This window comes from Bubalus bubalis, chromosome 3 (genome assembly GCF_019923935.1).
Source record: "Bubalus bubalis isolate 160015118507 breed Murrah chromosome 3, NDDB_SH_1, whole genome shotgun sequence".
NCBI classification, from domain to species: Eukaryota; Metazoa; Chordata; class Mammalia; order Artiodactyla; family Bovidae; genus Bubalus; species Bubalus bubalis.
The window spans coordinates 49,575,760-49,592,104 of NC_059159.1; the positions used below are offsets into that span (position 1 = coordinate 49,575,760).

At 41.1% G+C, this 16,345-nt stretch overlaps 1 protein-coding gene across 7 annotated transcripts in view; it reads left to right on the forward strand.

Annotated features, from left to right (window-relative positions):
- Positions 1 to 16,345, forward strand: part of ACACA (acetyl-CoA carboxylase alpha) — a 288,741-nt gene that overhangs the window by 82,913 nt on the left and 189,483 nt on the right. For all 7 annotated transcript variants that reach the window (XM_025281124.3, XM_044939574.2, XM_044939575.2 and 4 more), the window contains 2 exons: positions 12,030 to 12,162; positions 14,268 to 14,406. In XM_025281124.3, the coding sequence (XP_025136909.1) occupies positions 12,030 to 12,162; positions 14,268 to 14,406 (272 nt within the window). The remainder of the gene's footprint in view (positions 1 to 12,029; positions 12,163 to 14,267; positions 14,407 to 16,345) is intronic.

Below are 16,345 nucleotides of genomic sequence, written 5' to 3' on the forward strand. Positions count from 1 at the left end.
GTTACAGTCTCTGGTCTTCTGCTACTCTCCAGGTGAGTCTGATCTGAAACCTGAACTGAGAACTACTTTCTCAGAGTTTAGAGCACTGCTGGGGGTATAGTATATGCTCAATAAATGTTTGTTGCATTGAAATTAAAGTTGTGCAAGTAGATTAGATCATTTTGAGGAAGAGGAGATAGGTAGAAGGGAAATGTATCTTAAGGAACTGTCTACCTTTTGATGAGAGGAGGAGGAAAAAGCGGACAAGGAAATGATTAGTGAGGTAGAAGGAGAACCACGGAGAAGATAATTTAAAGGTAGAAGATGTAGCATGAAGTGGTGGATGGTGATGGAAGCTGGAGAGAAAGCACCAGGGAGTGAGTTGGAGAGCTTGAGATGAACAGCTTTAGTAGATATCAAGAGATTAAGCAGTAACAAATGGTGAAAGAGCAGGAATTTCAACAGGTCAGCTCTTATGAAGTTGATGGCAAGAAAGAAAAGACAGTAGTTACTCAAGGGCATCATAGGATCTGCTCGCCTGCCTGCTCTCCCACTGGTGTCCTCCCACTTCCCTTCCCACTACTCTCCCCTCTCCCTCTCTTTCCTTCTCCTGCTCCAGCCCTCTCTCTGGTTTTCTTGTTGGAATGCTCTTCGCCTGACAGTTGAAATTCCTTTCATACTTTGGAGACTTTAAGTTTCAAGGTTCTTCTCAAATGCTGCCTGGGCTGTGAAATTCTTCTTGTTCTTTCTCCTATTTTGATATTCTCTTCTGGTCATTTGGCCTTCCAGTTTCTATACTTGTCAGTTAAGTTGAGTTTTTCGATTGCGTTATTCTTCTGTATTCTTGATGTTTTTTTGCCTAATTGTTCTCTGTTGCTGAAAGAAGAATATTAATTAATCTCACTGCCAGAAACCTATAAATCAGTAAGAAAAAGAATTTCAGTGTCTTTTGAAGACATTTCAACCCAATAGAAATATAGGGAAAAAGACTTGAACTTCAGAAAAGAAGATAGCCGGCTGGCAAATAAGCTTATGAAAAGGTGTTTAATATTATCGGTCATCTGGGATTTGCAAATTAGAAATCACAGTGAATTAACTGCCATCCCAAAAGGCCCAAATTAAAAGACTGACAATGTCAAGTGTTAGCAAGGGTGTGAGATACGTGTATGTATGTGAAAGTCTCATACATAGCTGATGGAAATAAAAGTTGCACAACCACTTTGGGGTAGTAAACATACATATACTCTATCAATAAGCAAAGCCATTCCTGGCTATTTGTCCAAAAGAAATGAATGCATTTGTCCACCAGAAACCAAGTCCAAGTATAATCAAATTTGTAAATAACACGAATGTCCATCAATTGAATAAATAAATAAATCATGCAATAGTCACTCAATGTACTATTACACACAGTGAAACCAAAGTACTGCTATGCCACATCATGGATGAATTTCATGAACATAATATTGATGAAATCCATACAGTAGGACAGTATACATATGAAGTTCAGAAGTAGGCAAAATTGATTGATGGTGATAGAGTTCAGAATAGTGTTTACACTGGGGAAGATGTTGACTGGGAAGAAAGCACACTGGATCCTTCTGAGGCTCTGGAAATGATCTATACCCTGATGGAGTGGTTGGTTATGTGTATATACGTATGTAAAATTAACTAAATGTATTATTAAGACTTTTGCACTTTATTCTGTGATGTTACATTTCAGAAGTAAATAAAACAAGCAGGACTTCAGCTGTAACCAAATGAGGAGATGAACAAATCCTTAACACCAAAAAGCAGCTATCAGATCAGTCGCTCAGTCGTGTCCGACTCTTCGCGACCCCATGAATCGCAGCACGCCAGGCCTCCCTGTCCATCACCAACTCCCAGAGTTCACTGAGACTCACGTCCATTGAGTCAGTGATGCCATCCAGCCATCTCATCCTCTGTCGTCCCCTTCTCCTCCTGCCCCCAATCCCTCCCAGCATCAGAGTCTTTTCCAATGAGTCAACTCTTCGCATGAGGTGGCCAAAGTACTGGAGTTTCAGCTTTAGCATCATTCCTTCCAAAGAAATCCCAGCGCTGATCTCCTTCAGAATGGACTGGTTGGATCTCCTTGCAGTCCAAGGGACTCTCAAGCATCTTCTCCAACACCACAGTTCAAAAGCATCAATTCATCGGCACTCAGCCTTCTTCACAGTCCAACTCTCACATCCATACATGACCACAGGAAAAACCATAGCCTTGACTAGACGAACCTTTGTTGGCAAAGTAATGTCTCTGCTTTTGAATACGCTATCTAGGTTGGTCATAACTTTCCTTCCAAGGAGTAAGCATCTTTTAATTTCATGGCTGCAGTCACCATCTGCAGTGATTTTGGAGCCCCCCCCCAAAAATAAAGTCTGACACTGTTTCCACTGTTTCCCCATCTATTTCCCATGAAGTGTTGGGACCTAATGCCATGATCTTCGTTTTCTGAATGTTGAGCTTTAAGCCAACTTTTTCACTCGCCTCTTTCACTTTCATCAAGAGGCTTTTTAGTTTCTCTTCACTTTCTGCCATAAGGGTGGTGTCATCTGTATATCTGAGGTTCTTGATATTTCTCCCGGCAATCTTGATTCCAGCTTGTGTTTCTTCCAGTCCAGCATTTCTCATGATATACTCTGAATATAAGTTAAATAAACAGGGTGACAATATACAGCCTTGACGAACTCCTTTTCCTATTTGGAACCAGTCTGTTCCATGTCCAGTTCTAACTGTTGCTTCCTGACCTGCATACAAATTTCTCAAGAGGCAGATCAGGTGGTCTGGTATTCCCATCTCTTGAAGAATTTTCCACAGTTGATTGTGATCCACACAGTCAAAGGCTTTGGCATAGTCAATAAAGCAGAAATAGATGCTTTTCTGGAACCCTCTTGCTTTTTCTATGATCCAGCGGATGTTGGCAATTTGATCTCTGGTTCCTCTGCCTTTTCTAAAACCAGCTTGAACATCAGGAAGTTCACGGTTCACATATTGCTGAAGCCTGGCTTGAAGAATTTTGAGCATTACTTTACTAGTGTGTGAGAAAAAGCAGCTATAAAGCTCGACAAAACCACTTCAGCCTTCAAATCAACCTTAAGGCATGCAACAGCCTGAGAAAAGTTTATGTTTGAAAAGCTGCTGAAATTCCGTAAGAACAGTAGGCATCTGTGGTGTTCTTGCCAGGAGTATTCCTATTTCCTGCCCCCAGCTTGGTTGGCATGGACGTTGTACTGCTGTGGTTGTGCCCTGAGGATGGGTGTTGCTGTTACTGCAGTTGAAGGGAGCATATTCCTTTTGAGTAGTAGATGGTACCCTGCTCCCAGTGACGATCCCTGCAGCAGACGAGAGAGGGGGCCGCCGGCTCTTCTAGCTTGAGGTGTGTTTGTGGTTGGGGTAAGCATATTTCTGGTTGAGGCTGCATGCCTGCACAGAGTAGGCGTGATAAGGCTCAGCAGAAAGTGGAAGCCAGGACGTAACTTGAAAATGTCCTGAACTTTGAATGTGCTACTCTACTGCATACATGGACACATGGACGGAATGCAAAAGCCTTACTGGCTTCAGGCGTTTGCGTATAACCACTGCCTAATTACTGACTGATTAAGTTTTACAAGTAGAGAAGTAACCCCTTAGAAAGGAGGTTCAAACATAAAAACATGCACAATAAGAAGAAAATGAACGGAGACAGTAATGACTACACTTTTGAGAGAGGCAGATCTCACAGATTTAGCCCAGGCAAATTATTAAACCAAGAAAGAAAAACCAGTGAGCAAACATTGGTAACAGCAGCAATCTTCATGGGTGAAAGAAATCAGAATCCAGAGTTGCTACAATAAATTATTTAGTATGTTAAAAATCAAGAGACATGAAATGGGCAAGTGTAGGCCATATTTAGAAAAAAAAAGAACACAAACTGTCTCTGAGCATTTAGATGCCGGATTATCAGTCTTCAAAGCAACTATCATAAATGTATTCAAAGAACTAAAGGAAAACATGTTTAAAGAATTTGTTAAAAGTATGACAACAATGAATCAATAAATAATATTTTCAATAAGGAGAGAGAAATAAGAAGCAAATGTCACCAGAGGATGTACAGGTCGCAAATAAAGATGTGAAAAGATGTTTTAAATCACTAGCTGTTAAAGACAGTAAGATTCTAGTAAACAACTGTCAGAGTGCCTAAAATAAAAATAAGTGACAACCCCAAATGTTTGCAAGAATATGGAATAATTGGATCTTTTGTGGGTAGTTGGTGGGAATGTGGATGAATGTAAATTGTTTTTCAGCCAGTCTGGAAGAGAATATGGAAATTTCTTATAAAACTAAATATTTGCCATATTATCCAATAATTTCACTCCTAATTACCTATAAGAAATGAAAGCATATGTTCCCATAAAAACTTGTATGTGAATGTTCACAGCAACATTATTCATAATAGCTACGGAGTGGAAACAACCCAATACCCATCAATTGATAAATGGATAAACAAAATGTAGTAAGTCCACACAGTGGAAAGTTTTCTGTAAAGCGAAATGAAGTATGGATACATGTTACAACATGAAAGCATTATGCTAAGTGAGAGAAGCCACACATGATATCATCCCATTTATATATCCAGAACAGGCAAATCTATAAAGACGGAAAGTAGATTAGTCATTGCTTAGGACTGGGGAGTGGTTTGAGGGAAATACGGACTGACTGCTGCCGAGTACAGGGTTTCTTTGGCGGGTGCTGAAAATGTTCTAAAATGGACTTGTGATGATGGTTCGCAACTCTGTGACTACAATAAAAACCATTGAATTATATACCTAAAATGGCTGAAATATATGGTATGTGAATTCTGTCTCAATAAAGTTAAGGATTTTTAAATGGGTGTAAGATCCATATACAAAAATTAGTTGCATTTCTATGTACTAGCTAGCAATGAGCAAGCAAAAAATAAATAAATAAATAAACTGAAATAATTTTATTCAGAATGGCATCAAAAAAAATAAAATACTTAGGAATCAATTTAACAAAAAAGCATAAGACTTGTACATTAAAATTATGTTACATTGCTGAGAGAAATTAAAGTCTGCTGCTACTGCTGTTTAGTCACTTAAGTCGTATCTGATTCTTTCTTAACCCTGTGGACTGTTGCCCACCAGGCTCCTCTGTCCGTGGGATTTCCCAGGCGAGAATACTGGAGTGAGTTGCCATTTCCTTCTCCAGGGGATCTTTCCAATCCAGGGACTGAACCTATGTCTCCTGCTTGGCAGGTGAATTCTTTACCCCGAGCCCTCTGCCTTGCAAGGTGGATGCTTAACCACTAGAGCACCAGGGAAGTTCCACAGCTAAACCTTTTTATATATAAAAAGGTTGATCCTCTTCTTTTTTTTTTTCTTTTCAATATTCATTTATCTGGCTTTGCCATCTAAGTTGTGGTATGTGTGGTCTTCCATCATCATTGCGGGGCTCTTTGGTTGCAGCATGCGAACTTTTAGCTGTGGTGTGTGAGATCTACTACCCCAGTGTGTGTGTGTGTGTGTGTGTGTGTGTGTGTGTGTGCGCGCGCTCAATTTTGTCAGACTCTTTGTGACCACCTGGACTGTAGTCCATCAGGCTTCTTTGTCAGTGGAATTTCCCAGGCGAGAATACTGGAGTGGGTTGCCATTTCCTAGTTCCCTGACCAGGGATCAAACCCAGCCCCACCCCCCCGCCCCCCCAGGTTGGGAGTGTAGAGTCTCAGCCCCTGGAGCAGGAGGGAAGTCCCTAACAGCAGACTGATTTTCCAAAGAGGTACATCCCTGCTGCAAGATTTCTTTGCTTGGGAAAGCCCCAGCGTAAAAACACTGTCTCCCAGCGTGTGCTGCAGTATAACTCAGACTGCCTTGCAACGGAGCCAGCTAAATGCATCACTGTCTGCCGGATAAACTGCTACGTCATCCTTGGTGCTTGGCATGTTTCAATGCTGGGGTCAGTGTGGGCTTCTAGTTGGATTTGGTGCCAGGTATGTGTCTACTTTGGACACTCTCTTTTCATGTTAGATTAAAAATGAGGGTGCCTTGAATTTGGAGGAACGAATGTGGGAATGTGGCCTTTTATTTCTTGTGTTCTCACATTATAGGAAGATGGTAGGCAGCATCCGTAAAAGATGAGAAACACTGGCTTTGTTTTGGAGCTGGGTGTGCCCTGTTAGCGTTTGGTTGTTTTAGAAAGATCCCTTTGGTGAAGGGAAGCACAAGCTTGATTCCCGAGAGTGCCTCTTTAGTATATTTTTTTATATAACCAAGAGCAAAATAACCTGCTTTTTTTCTATATGCCATGCTTTGCTTTTTGAATGTTGAACTTAACAAAGGCAGAGAGTGATTCTCTTCTGGAAAGTGCCTGCATCTAGAGACCCTTAGATGTGTGTAAAAATTAAGCTGCTTCTACATCTGTGGTCACTGTAATTGTTCTGAACCAAAGGCTTCAGTGCTCTGTTTTTCGAGACTTGTTATCCTGAAGAGAGATCAAGATAGGAGGATTCCTCTGCATCTGCTTCTTTAAAGGAAAAAGTAAACTTTACTGACTTTATCAGACGTTAGCACAGTGTAAAAGGAGTGATGCAGAGTCCAGAAACCAATCCAGGACTTCCTTTTTTTTTTTTTTTTTATTATGACTAATGGTCATATTGAGTGAGTGGCCTGATTGAGTCTTTTCACCTTGGGTCACCTGAATGTCCTAACATCAAGGTTTGTCTTAATAATTTATCTTCTATTTGATTTTTATCTGTGTTCCAGATCATTTGTGTACTTCTGTTTTGAAGGGTTTTCGTGGAATGTTAATAGATTCGCAGCATAGTTGCATCAGATAAGAGTTAACCATTTGTATTCAACATTTCGGTGAGAAGGAATTTTTCTGTGGTGCCTGAATCAGGTTAGATGTGACTCTGGTGAATTAATACCATTCCTGAGGACTTGGCTCAGGAAATCATGGTCTTTTCTGCCATGACAAGGGAGCAGTATTTTCAGCATCTACTTAATTAAAAGCTAAAACAGGATACCATTTCCCTTTCAGTCACCATTTCTTTATTTAAGTGATTTGTCGCTCTGTGGCAAATGAGCATAACAATAAATGTGTCCCAGTGGCTTTTTAGGCAGGATTTTTCTTCCCTGCTTAAACTCTGGGTTAGACCTCTGTGTCTAAAATACTTGTCTGGGCCCCTTTACGTTTCTGTGATTTTTATCCACATCCTCTCTGTTATCCTGTTTGTGCCAGCTCCAGTCTTATTCTCAAATTTTAGTGAATAAGATCTTAGATTTTTGTTGTTTTTAAAAAAGGTGTGTGTACACCACTACTCTGGCCTAAAAATTAGAGTTGTGACCCCCACTTTATTCCAAGTTCCTCAGTGGTGGCGTGTCTTGTCCTTCTGACCGGCTTGCTTTCCCTCTTGACCTGCTCCCCACCCCCCCGTCTTGGAGTCTGAAACTCAGTCTTACTTGTTGTGATTGGGTCTCAGAAATCACCTGTTCTTTCCTCCTCCCTCTAGATTTCCTGACCCCATTATTTTCTGGGCATAGCTGTCCTCATAAGCTTGGTCTTCTCTTTTTGCCCTGAGCCTACCCTGTCACGTGCCCCTGGCAGCCTGGAGAGGCCGCGGAGCCTCTCTAGTGACCGTCAGAAGAAGGTGACCGTTGTTAAAGCACTTTTGCTGCAGCTAAGGCGGAAGCTGCTGAGATCTACTTTAGAGTTATACCTGCTTCTATATTTCTCCCCCTCTCCTCTCTGTCCCCTTGGGAAATCAGCTGATGCTGTGTGGGAGCCCAATGTAATGGGGGGGGGGGGGCAAGCAGGAGGGGAAGTATGGAGATCAGGGACAGAGTAGACAAAAAGACTGTGGTTTGAGGCCATGAGGAATACTCTACTCTGACTGAAGCAGGGCCAAGAAGTAGGCAGAAGGCACAGTATCTTTTGTCCTCCTGGGTTTTAAGCACCTGCAGCGGGAGGACGAACTCCAGCTTGTGTTTACAAGGCCGACAGCTGAAGAGAAAAACCTCTATTCCTTTGCCATCTTAATATGGAGGGTTCTGCAGAGGAGAGTAAGGAAATGAGATATTACATGCTTCAAAGGTAAGTGTTAGAGGGCCCTATCTAGGCAATATATGCCTTTTAAAAGCAGTAAAGGCGTTGACAGCTAAGCCCTGGAATTTATGGGCGATCTGATTTGATGATTTTTTTTGTGGGTCTGTAGGAAACTCTTTTTTTTCTTAAGGAAATGAATTAAAAATCTCATGTTTGCTCCTGAATTTCTGAACCTTTATTTTACACTCAGAATTTGAACCAAAGATATCCGAGACCACGTGTGACATTGTAGCTATGTTGAAAGCAGGCACCCTTGCGCAGACCTTGCGAGCTGCTCCCTGGATAAGGGACCACACTCAGTCTGTGCCAAATGTGTTCACTGGGCTTGGCTGGACTTTGAAGAGTGAAGTCTTTTCATCTATTTTGAAGGAAAATAGCAACTCTGGATAGTAGGTAGCATCCTGTCAAAGGTAGTTTTGCAGAAAACTTTTTTAGACTCTGTCTCTAGGGCCAGTAAAGGTGCCCTCTGCTGTTGTCCTGGCATCGTGTGAGATTGGGCAGCCAGCCTGGAGTTGTTGCGGGTGCCAAGGTGTCTTGCCTTGAATCTTTCTGCTTCCTGCTCTTAGAACTCAACCTGAGGAGGAAGTGAATCAGGCCTACTTGGCCTTCTTAAGACTTCTCTCTCTCTCTCTTTTTAATTTATTTATTTGGCCACGCTGGGCCTTAGTAGCAGCACGCGGGATCTCTGTTCTGGAGCGTGGACTCTAGTTGTGCCGCAGGTTCACAGGTGCAGCCACTTCAGCAGTTGCGACACGCAGACTCTCCAGTTGTGGCGCCAGGGCTCTGGAGGGCCCGGGCTCAGTAGTTGCGGCAGCAGGCTGAGATGCTCCACAGCATGTGGCACCTTAGTTCCTCAGCCAGGGACCGGACCTGCCTCCAGTGCGTTGGAAGGCGCACTCTTAACCACTGGACCACCACGGAAGTCCCCTCTTTCAGACCTCCTGCAGGTCTGTGCCTCTCCAGCAGCGGGTCGACATGAAAGACCTCAATGATTTGCTTGGTGGCAGTCATTAAATGTCTCTCTAGTATCTCATGTGTATGTTTGTGTACTTATTTCTTTTTGCATTCCGGAGTTTTTATTTTGAAAAATGAAAATTGAATAAACCCTGGCAAATACAGAAACAAATGAAAAACACCAATTTGGCAAAGGTTGTCTTTAAAATAATCATCCTTTTTTCCTTTTTACTTGGCTTCTTCCACCTGTTGCAGGATGAAGCAAGCATATCTTCCACTGAGAGTTAAATAAGTAAAAAGCAACTGGTATATTTTATATATACAAATTATACATTGTTTCATATATATGACTTTCTATCATGTTTTATATATTTTAATAAATATAAAATGACTTGTATTTGTCTAAATATAAATATATAATATTGTTATGTATATATAAAACAGACATATATATAAGCAATACACACATATTAATTTATTTAATATTTTATTTTATTATTATTTTATTTATTTTAATTGGAGGCTAATTACTTTACAGTATTGCAGTGATTTTTGCCATACATTGACATGAATCAGCCATGGGTATACTTGTGTTCCCCATCCTGAACCCCCCTCCCACCTCCCTCCCCATCCCATCCCTCAGGGTCATCCCAGGGCACCAGCCCTGAGCACCCTGTGACTGGCGATCTGTTTCACATATGATAATATACATGTTTCAATGCTATTCTCTCAAATCATCCCACCCTTGCCTTCTCCCACAGAGTCCAAAAGACTATTCTTTACATCTGTGTCTCTTTTGCTGTCTCGCATATAGGGTCATCGTTACCATCTTTCTAAATTCTATATATATGCGTTAGTATACTGTATTGCTGTTTTTCTTTCTGACTTACTTCACTCTATATAATAGGCTCCAGTTTCATCCACCTCATTAGAACTGATTCAAATGCATTCTTTTTAATGGCTGAGTAATACTCCATTGTGTATATGTACCACAGCTTTCTTATCCATTCGTCTGCCTATGGACATCTAGGTTGCTTCCATGTCTTGGCTATTGTAAACAGTGCTGCGATGAACATTGGGGTACATGTGTCTCTTTCAATTCTGGTTTCCTTGGTCACACATATATTTATATATATATTTATTACACACATCCATACACACACAGAGTTTTATTCTGTTTTTCTGTGATTAAGTACAGTAGGCCATCTGTCCATTTTTTCAAGGGGACGTTCTTCCTGGAGCAGTCTGTCCTCCAGTTTTAACAGTCATCTAAGAGAATTCCCTTCTCTTTTCTTCTGTGCTATTTCTTGCATTCCTTGTCTCCCTTTTTCTTGGTTTACTTCATCTTTTTGAAAGACAACATTCTATAAAAGCTTTCTGAGAAAAGGTAGGTGTGAAATAAAGATTTTGAGGTCTTCTCTATCTTTCCACTTTATCATCTTGTTTTTAGCATGGTGCCTAACTTCTGATTATGGCTGTATGAAGGATCCCATCATTAAAAGTAATATGTATTTCTGTTTTTTTCCCTTTTTTGATTATAAGTGACCCTCAGAACGTTCCTTTGCTCTCTAAACTATTGATTAGACCATATGATCAGTCCCTTCACCACCTTAATTTTATCAATAAACACTTTGCTTCCCTTATTGTTTTATTCTTAGACAGTTCTTTATTTATCCTAGGTTTATACCTTCTCCGTCTCTTTCTCCCTAAGAAACTGAAAGCTAATCTCTAGGGACTGTGTGTGTGTGTGTGTGTGTGTGTGTGTGTGTGTGTGTGTCTGTATGTTTTGCAACTCCTTTCTTCTTGTTTATTTTTGACTAAGCTGGGTCTTTGTTCCTGCATGCAGATTTTCTCTAGTTGTGGCAAGCAGGGGCTGTTCTGGCTTCTCATTGCAGTGGCTTCTCTTGTTGCAGAGCATAGACTCTACAGTGTACGGGCTCAGTAGTTGCCACTTGTAGGCTTAGTTGCCTTGCAGCATGTGGGATCTTCGTTCCTTGACTAGGGGTCTAACCTGTATTCCCTATGTTGGCAGGTAGATTCTTAACCCACTGGACCACCAGGGAAGTCCCAATACCATGCATAGTTTATCAAATAAAAAGTGAGGCTTAGCAAGGCTGTTTGGTGAAGATGTGGAATTTAAACGCAGGCTTATGCTGTTTCCCCTGCTATATAATTTAAGCACCATTAATTGTTAGAGGCACCATTATTGTATGTACCACAAGAAAAAGAAATTCTGCCACTTAAATAAAGCACACCATCAGTTGTAAGATACATAGCAATTTCAGAGATTTTAAAAAGCTAAAAAAAATGTGTTATCATAAGATCAATGAAATTTGTTTTTTTATGCTGCCTCATAAATAAATTGTTTTTGGAATTGTTGATTTTGAAACATCTATGGAATACCCAACTAAAACGTTTAGTAGGCATTTAAAAATGTGGAGTTATAGCTAGTAAGAAAGATGGAGGCTAGAGCTAACAGAGGTGCAGGCCCTCTGTGTGTCAGAACCATAGTTCAGAAGCGGGCTGGCTAACTGTTTATTTTTTAGTTTTAACAGTCTCTCTGAGTCTATTAGTATTATTAATCCCAGGGACAGAGGAGCCTGGTGTGCTGCCGTCTATGGGGTCGCACAGAGTCAGACACGACTGAAGCGACTTAGCAGCAGCAGCAGCATACCATCTCATTTTAATCTATTCTTTGCCCCTCTCTGTGATGGTGTCTGTTGGTAAACCTTAATATTGCCTTTTATTATTCAGGAACACTTTTTTACGCCCCCCCTGAAATTTTCACAAGCAGTGATCATTTTCTTTTCCTCTCTTCTGTTTAAAAACTGTGTGGTCTCCCAGCATGCAGTTTCCACAAGGGTGCAATAGGAAGTACACTTTCAAGTCTGGGCAGTGAAAAGCAGGTCTCCAGGGGAGACAGATAATGTGAAGAAATCTCATCGTAGACTTTCGTGATTTCTCTATGTTTACAGATCCAGCATGTCTGGCTTGCACCTAGTCAAGCAAGGTCGAGACCGAAAGAAAATAGACTCACAGCGAGATTTCACTGTAGCCTCTCCAGCAGAATTTGTTACTCGTTTTGGTGGGAATAAAGTGATTGAGAAGGTAAGTTACAACCTGCTCAATTATTTTTTCAAAAGCCCATGAGTTTTAATGCCTCGATTTGTAGTCTAGATTTGCTTGAAACTGGCATGTGGCTTGAATTTCTGAGACTGTGCAGAATTATCCTTTCTGCCTCCCTAGCTTTATTAAATAATTAAATTAAACGATTAGATAATTTCACTATTTTCTGAAATATGTATTTACCACTGATAATTTGATCATAACTAAGTAAGAAGGTGAAGCAGTGCCCATAAGTTGCTTTTAGAAAGATTTCGAGGTTTTCCTAGAGTTGGGCTACACTGATATGAGAGGGTATGAGAAATTGATTAGCTTGTGGGGTGGTGATGGGGAGGTCAGTGTCATTGAATTGGGATTTAGAGCTAAAGGAGTGGAGAGAGTTTCAGAAGAGAAGACTTAAACAAGTTTGATACACTGTAACTTATGGATCCCACCAGAAATTTGAGATATTTAGAGGGTATGCTGCTGCTGCTGCTGCTAAGTCGCTTCAGTCGTGTCCGACTCTGTGTGACCCCATAGACGTCAGCCCACCAGGCTCCCCCGTCCCTGGGATTCTCCGGGCAAGAACACTGGAGTGGGTTGCCATTTCCTTCTCCAATGCATAAAAGTGATAGTGCAAGTGAAGTCGCTCAGTTGTGTCCTACTCCTAGCGACCCTATGGAATGCAGCCTACCAGGCTCCTCTGTCCATGGGATTTTCCAGGCAAGAGTACTTTAAGTGATTATAAGTATTTTGAAATGTGAGCAAATCTGAGTCACTTTTATCCACATCCTGTCAGAGCTGAGAGATTGACTTAGCTTACAGTGATTAAAAGTTTAAAGGGTGGGGACCTGTATTCCCACTCCTAAAAGTATTGCTTCAGCAGTGTACTTCCATTAGTCTTCCAATGAGGATAGATTACGTGTCTCCTCACCTCTGTTATCCTGAGGGTCATGATTGCATGTGAGGAGGTGAAAGGTTTAACAGAGAAGTCTCAGGATCACTAATCCTTTACTCTTTTTCTTGTGACCATCCTTTCTGGGGCAGTTTCTCTACAATTCTAAGGGATTTGGAGTCAGCATTCTGGAGAGAGGTGATGGTCAGTGTAGGGGTTCTTATACATGTTCAGGGCAGTGTGCCTTACTTCACTACAGCAGAGAATAGTGCATGACACTACACTGTTAAAAACTTCCCCTAGCCTTATTTGATACCCATCTTCCCCCTAAAGTTTGTTTCTTCTCTTCCCTACTTGTAGGAATGGTAGAATAATTCACAGACTCACAAGATTTTCTTTTTTTTTAAGTAGCCTTCTTTATTTTTTCACACTTTTTATTTTGTGTTGGCATGTAGCCAATTAACCATGTTGTGATAGTTTTAGGTGAACAGGGAAGGGACTCTGCCATGCTTATACATGTATCCATCCTCCCTCAAGCTCCCCTTCCTTCCAGGCTGCCACATAACACTGAGCAGAGGTCCTTGTGCTGCGCAGTAGGTCCTTGTTGATTATCCATTTAAAATATGGCAGTGTGTCCACGTCCATCCCAAATTCCCTAACTATCCCTGCCCCCACCGGCAACCATAAGTTTGTTCTCTAAGTCTGTGAGTCTCTTTCAACTTATAAGATTTAAGGAACTGATTTGTCCCTTCAGGAAGTGAACTAAGAAAGGAGTAAGTTTTAGCTGGCACATATTTTGGACTTGCCAGGTGACTCAGTGGTAAAGAATCCACTGCAGTGCAGGAGACACAGGTTTGATGCCTGGACCGGGAAGATCCCCTGGGGAAGGAAATGGCAACTCACTCCAATATTTCTTGCCTTGGAAATCCAATAGACAACAAAGCCTTGTGGGCTGCATTCCATGGGGTCGTAAGAGTCGTACACAACTTAGCGACTAAACAACAGCAGCATTGAAGTATTTGCTTTGCTAGCATCTTAAAACATCCCTTGACCGTGCAGGAGTTGGTTCTTAATTGCCTAGACCAGCTATACAGATTCCTAGTTGAAACTCTGGCATTTCAGAGAAAGATTTACAAAAATATTCTCTTGTCTTTTCCTCCATCTTTGCCTGCCTTTTCCACTTTTCTTTGCAATTCCCATCCCCCAACTCTCCCAGGTTCTCATTGCCAACAATGGCATTGCAGCTGTGAAATGCATGAGATCCATCCGCCGGTGGTCTTATGAGATGTTTCGAAATGAACGTGCAATCCGATTTGTTGTCATGGTCACACCTGAAGACCTGAAAGCCAATGCAGGTAAGTTATTAAACATTAAGAAAGCAGCATCCTCAAACGTAAAACATTGAATGGCACAACCTTTAAGGAAGAGGATGTCAACTTGGGGGATTCCCAAACCCAAGGACTTGTCTTTTAAAAAGTGTCAATAATAGGCGTAGACCAGGATTGTACTCTATGTAGCCTCAACATAAACTCCTGTTTCTAAGTAAAAATGGGTGTTAATTTAACCAAAGTGTTGATTTGGGTTTTCAGTGTTACTTGCTAAGTCACATTCTTATAGCATGTGTAAGTAGAAAGGCTTGGAAGGAAGTGCCCTTTCCCTTATGAACTACATTGAATTTTAGAGAATTTCAGTGTTAAGATTCTTTTTCCCCTTCCTCCTGGGGATAGAGACCTCTTAGGACCCAAGTAAGTTTTACTCTGTAGGCTCTTCTGCATATTCTTTCTGCTTAGATGACCCTCCATCTGAGAGTGGTAGGTTATTGTAGATTGTTGGTATAGTTGAAAGATTGTAGCTAGTACTTCTGCTTCATACTTTAAAAAATAATAATTTAATTAATTATTTTTGGCTGCACTGGGTCTTCGTTGCTGCACGTGCTTTTCTTCAGTTGTGGCAAGCTGGGGCTACTCTGTATTTGTGGTGTGTGGGCTTCTCATTGCCATGGCTTCTCTTGTTGTAGAGCATGGGCTCTAAAGTGTGTAGGCTCTGTAGTTGTAGTTCTCGGTCTCTAGAGTACCCGAACTTAGTGGCATGTGGACTTAGTCACTCTGTGTCATGTGGTATCTTCCTGAACCAGGGATCAAACCTGTGTCTTTAAAGAGTTGTCTTTAAAAACTCATTTTGGTCTTATATGTACTCTCTGTCTTGAGACAATGATATTAAGACTGTTCCTAAGGCAGTAAGGGTTATAATGTTATCTTTAGAAAAAGAGAAGGCACCAGTTGACTGGAAAGCAGATGTTGTTCATTTAGATTGATCCTTCAACATCTTTGAGCTGCAGTCTTGTATCTGTACAAGGAAAGTCATGTCTGTTTCACTGGATAGTTGTAAAGAAGAAGTTGTCTATAATAAATGTAAGCTACCTTGCATGATTTCTTTTTCCATATTTCTATTTGGTACTCCTATTAATTCATGTATTCATTCACTCAGTGAGCATGGAGACCCACAGTTTAATACGCTGTGATCTTGCTCTAGGAAACGAATAATTTCAATGCAATGATGTAAGTGCTATAATAGGAATATGTACAGGGTACTATGAGAACACAGAGATGAGACATCTTAACTCTGGTCCCTGCTCTTGGGTTAAGAGTTAAGAGGAGTTAACATAGTTAAGAGAGATTTCTGAAAGTGGTTATGTCTACCCAAGAATGAGTAAGAGTTAGTGATACCAAGGGAACATTTCATGCAAAGATGGGCTCGATAAAGGACAGAAATGGTATGGACCTAACAGAAGCAGAAGATATTAAGAAGAGGTGGCAACAATACACAGAAGAACTGTACAAAAAAGAGCTTCACGACCCAGATAATCACGATGGTGTGATCACTGACCTAGAGCCAGACATCCTGGAATGTGAAGTCAAGTGGGCCTTAGAAAGCATCACTATGAACAAAGTTAGTGGAGGTGATGGAATTCCAGTTGAGCTATTTCAAATCCTGAAAGATGATGCTGTGAAAGTGCTGTACTTAATATGCCAACAAATTTGGAAAACCCAGCAGTGGCCACAGGACTGGAAAAGGTCAGTTTTCATTGCAATCCCAAAGAAAGGCAATGCCAAAGAATGCTCAAACTACCACACAGTTGCACTCATCTCACACGCTAGTAAAGTAATGCTCAAAAATCCCCAAGCCAGGCTTCAGCAATACGTGAACCATGAACTTCCAGATGTTCAAGCTGGTTTTAGAAAAGGCAGAGGAACCAGAGATCAAATTGCCAACATCCGCTGGATCATCGAAAAA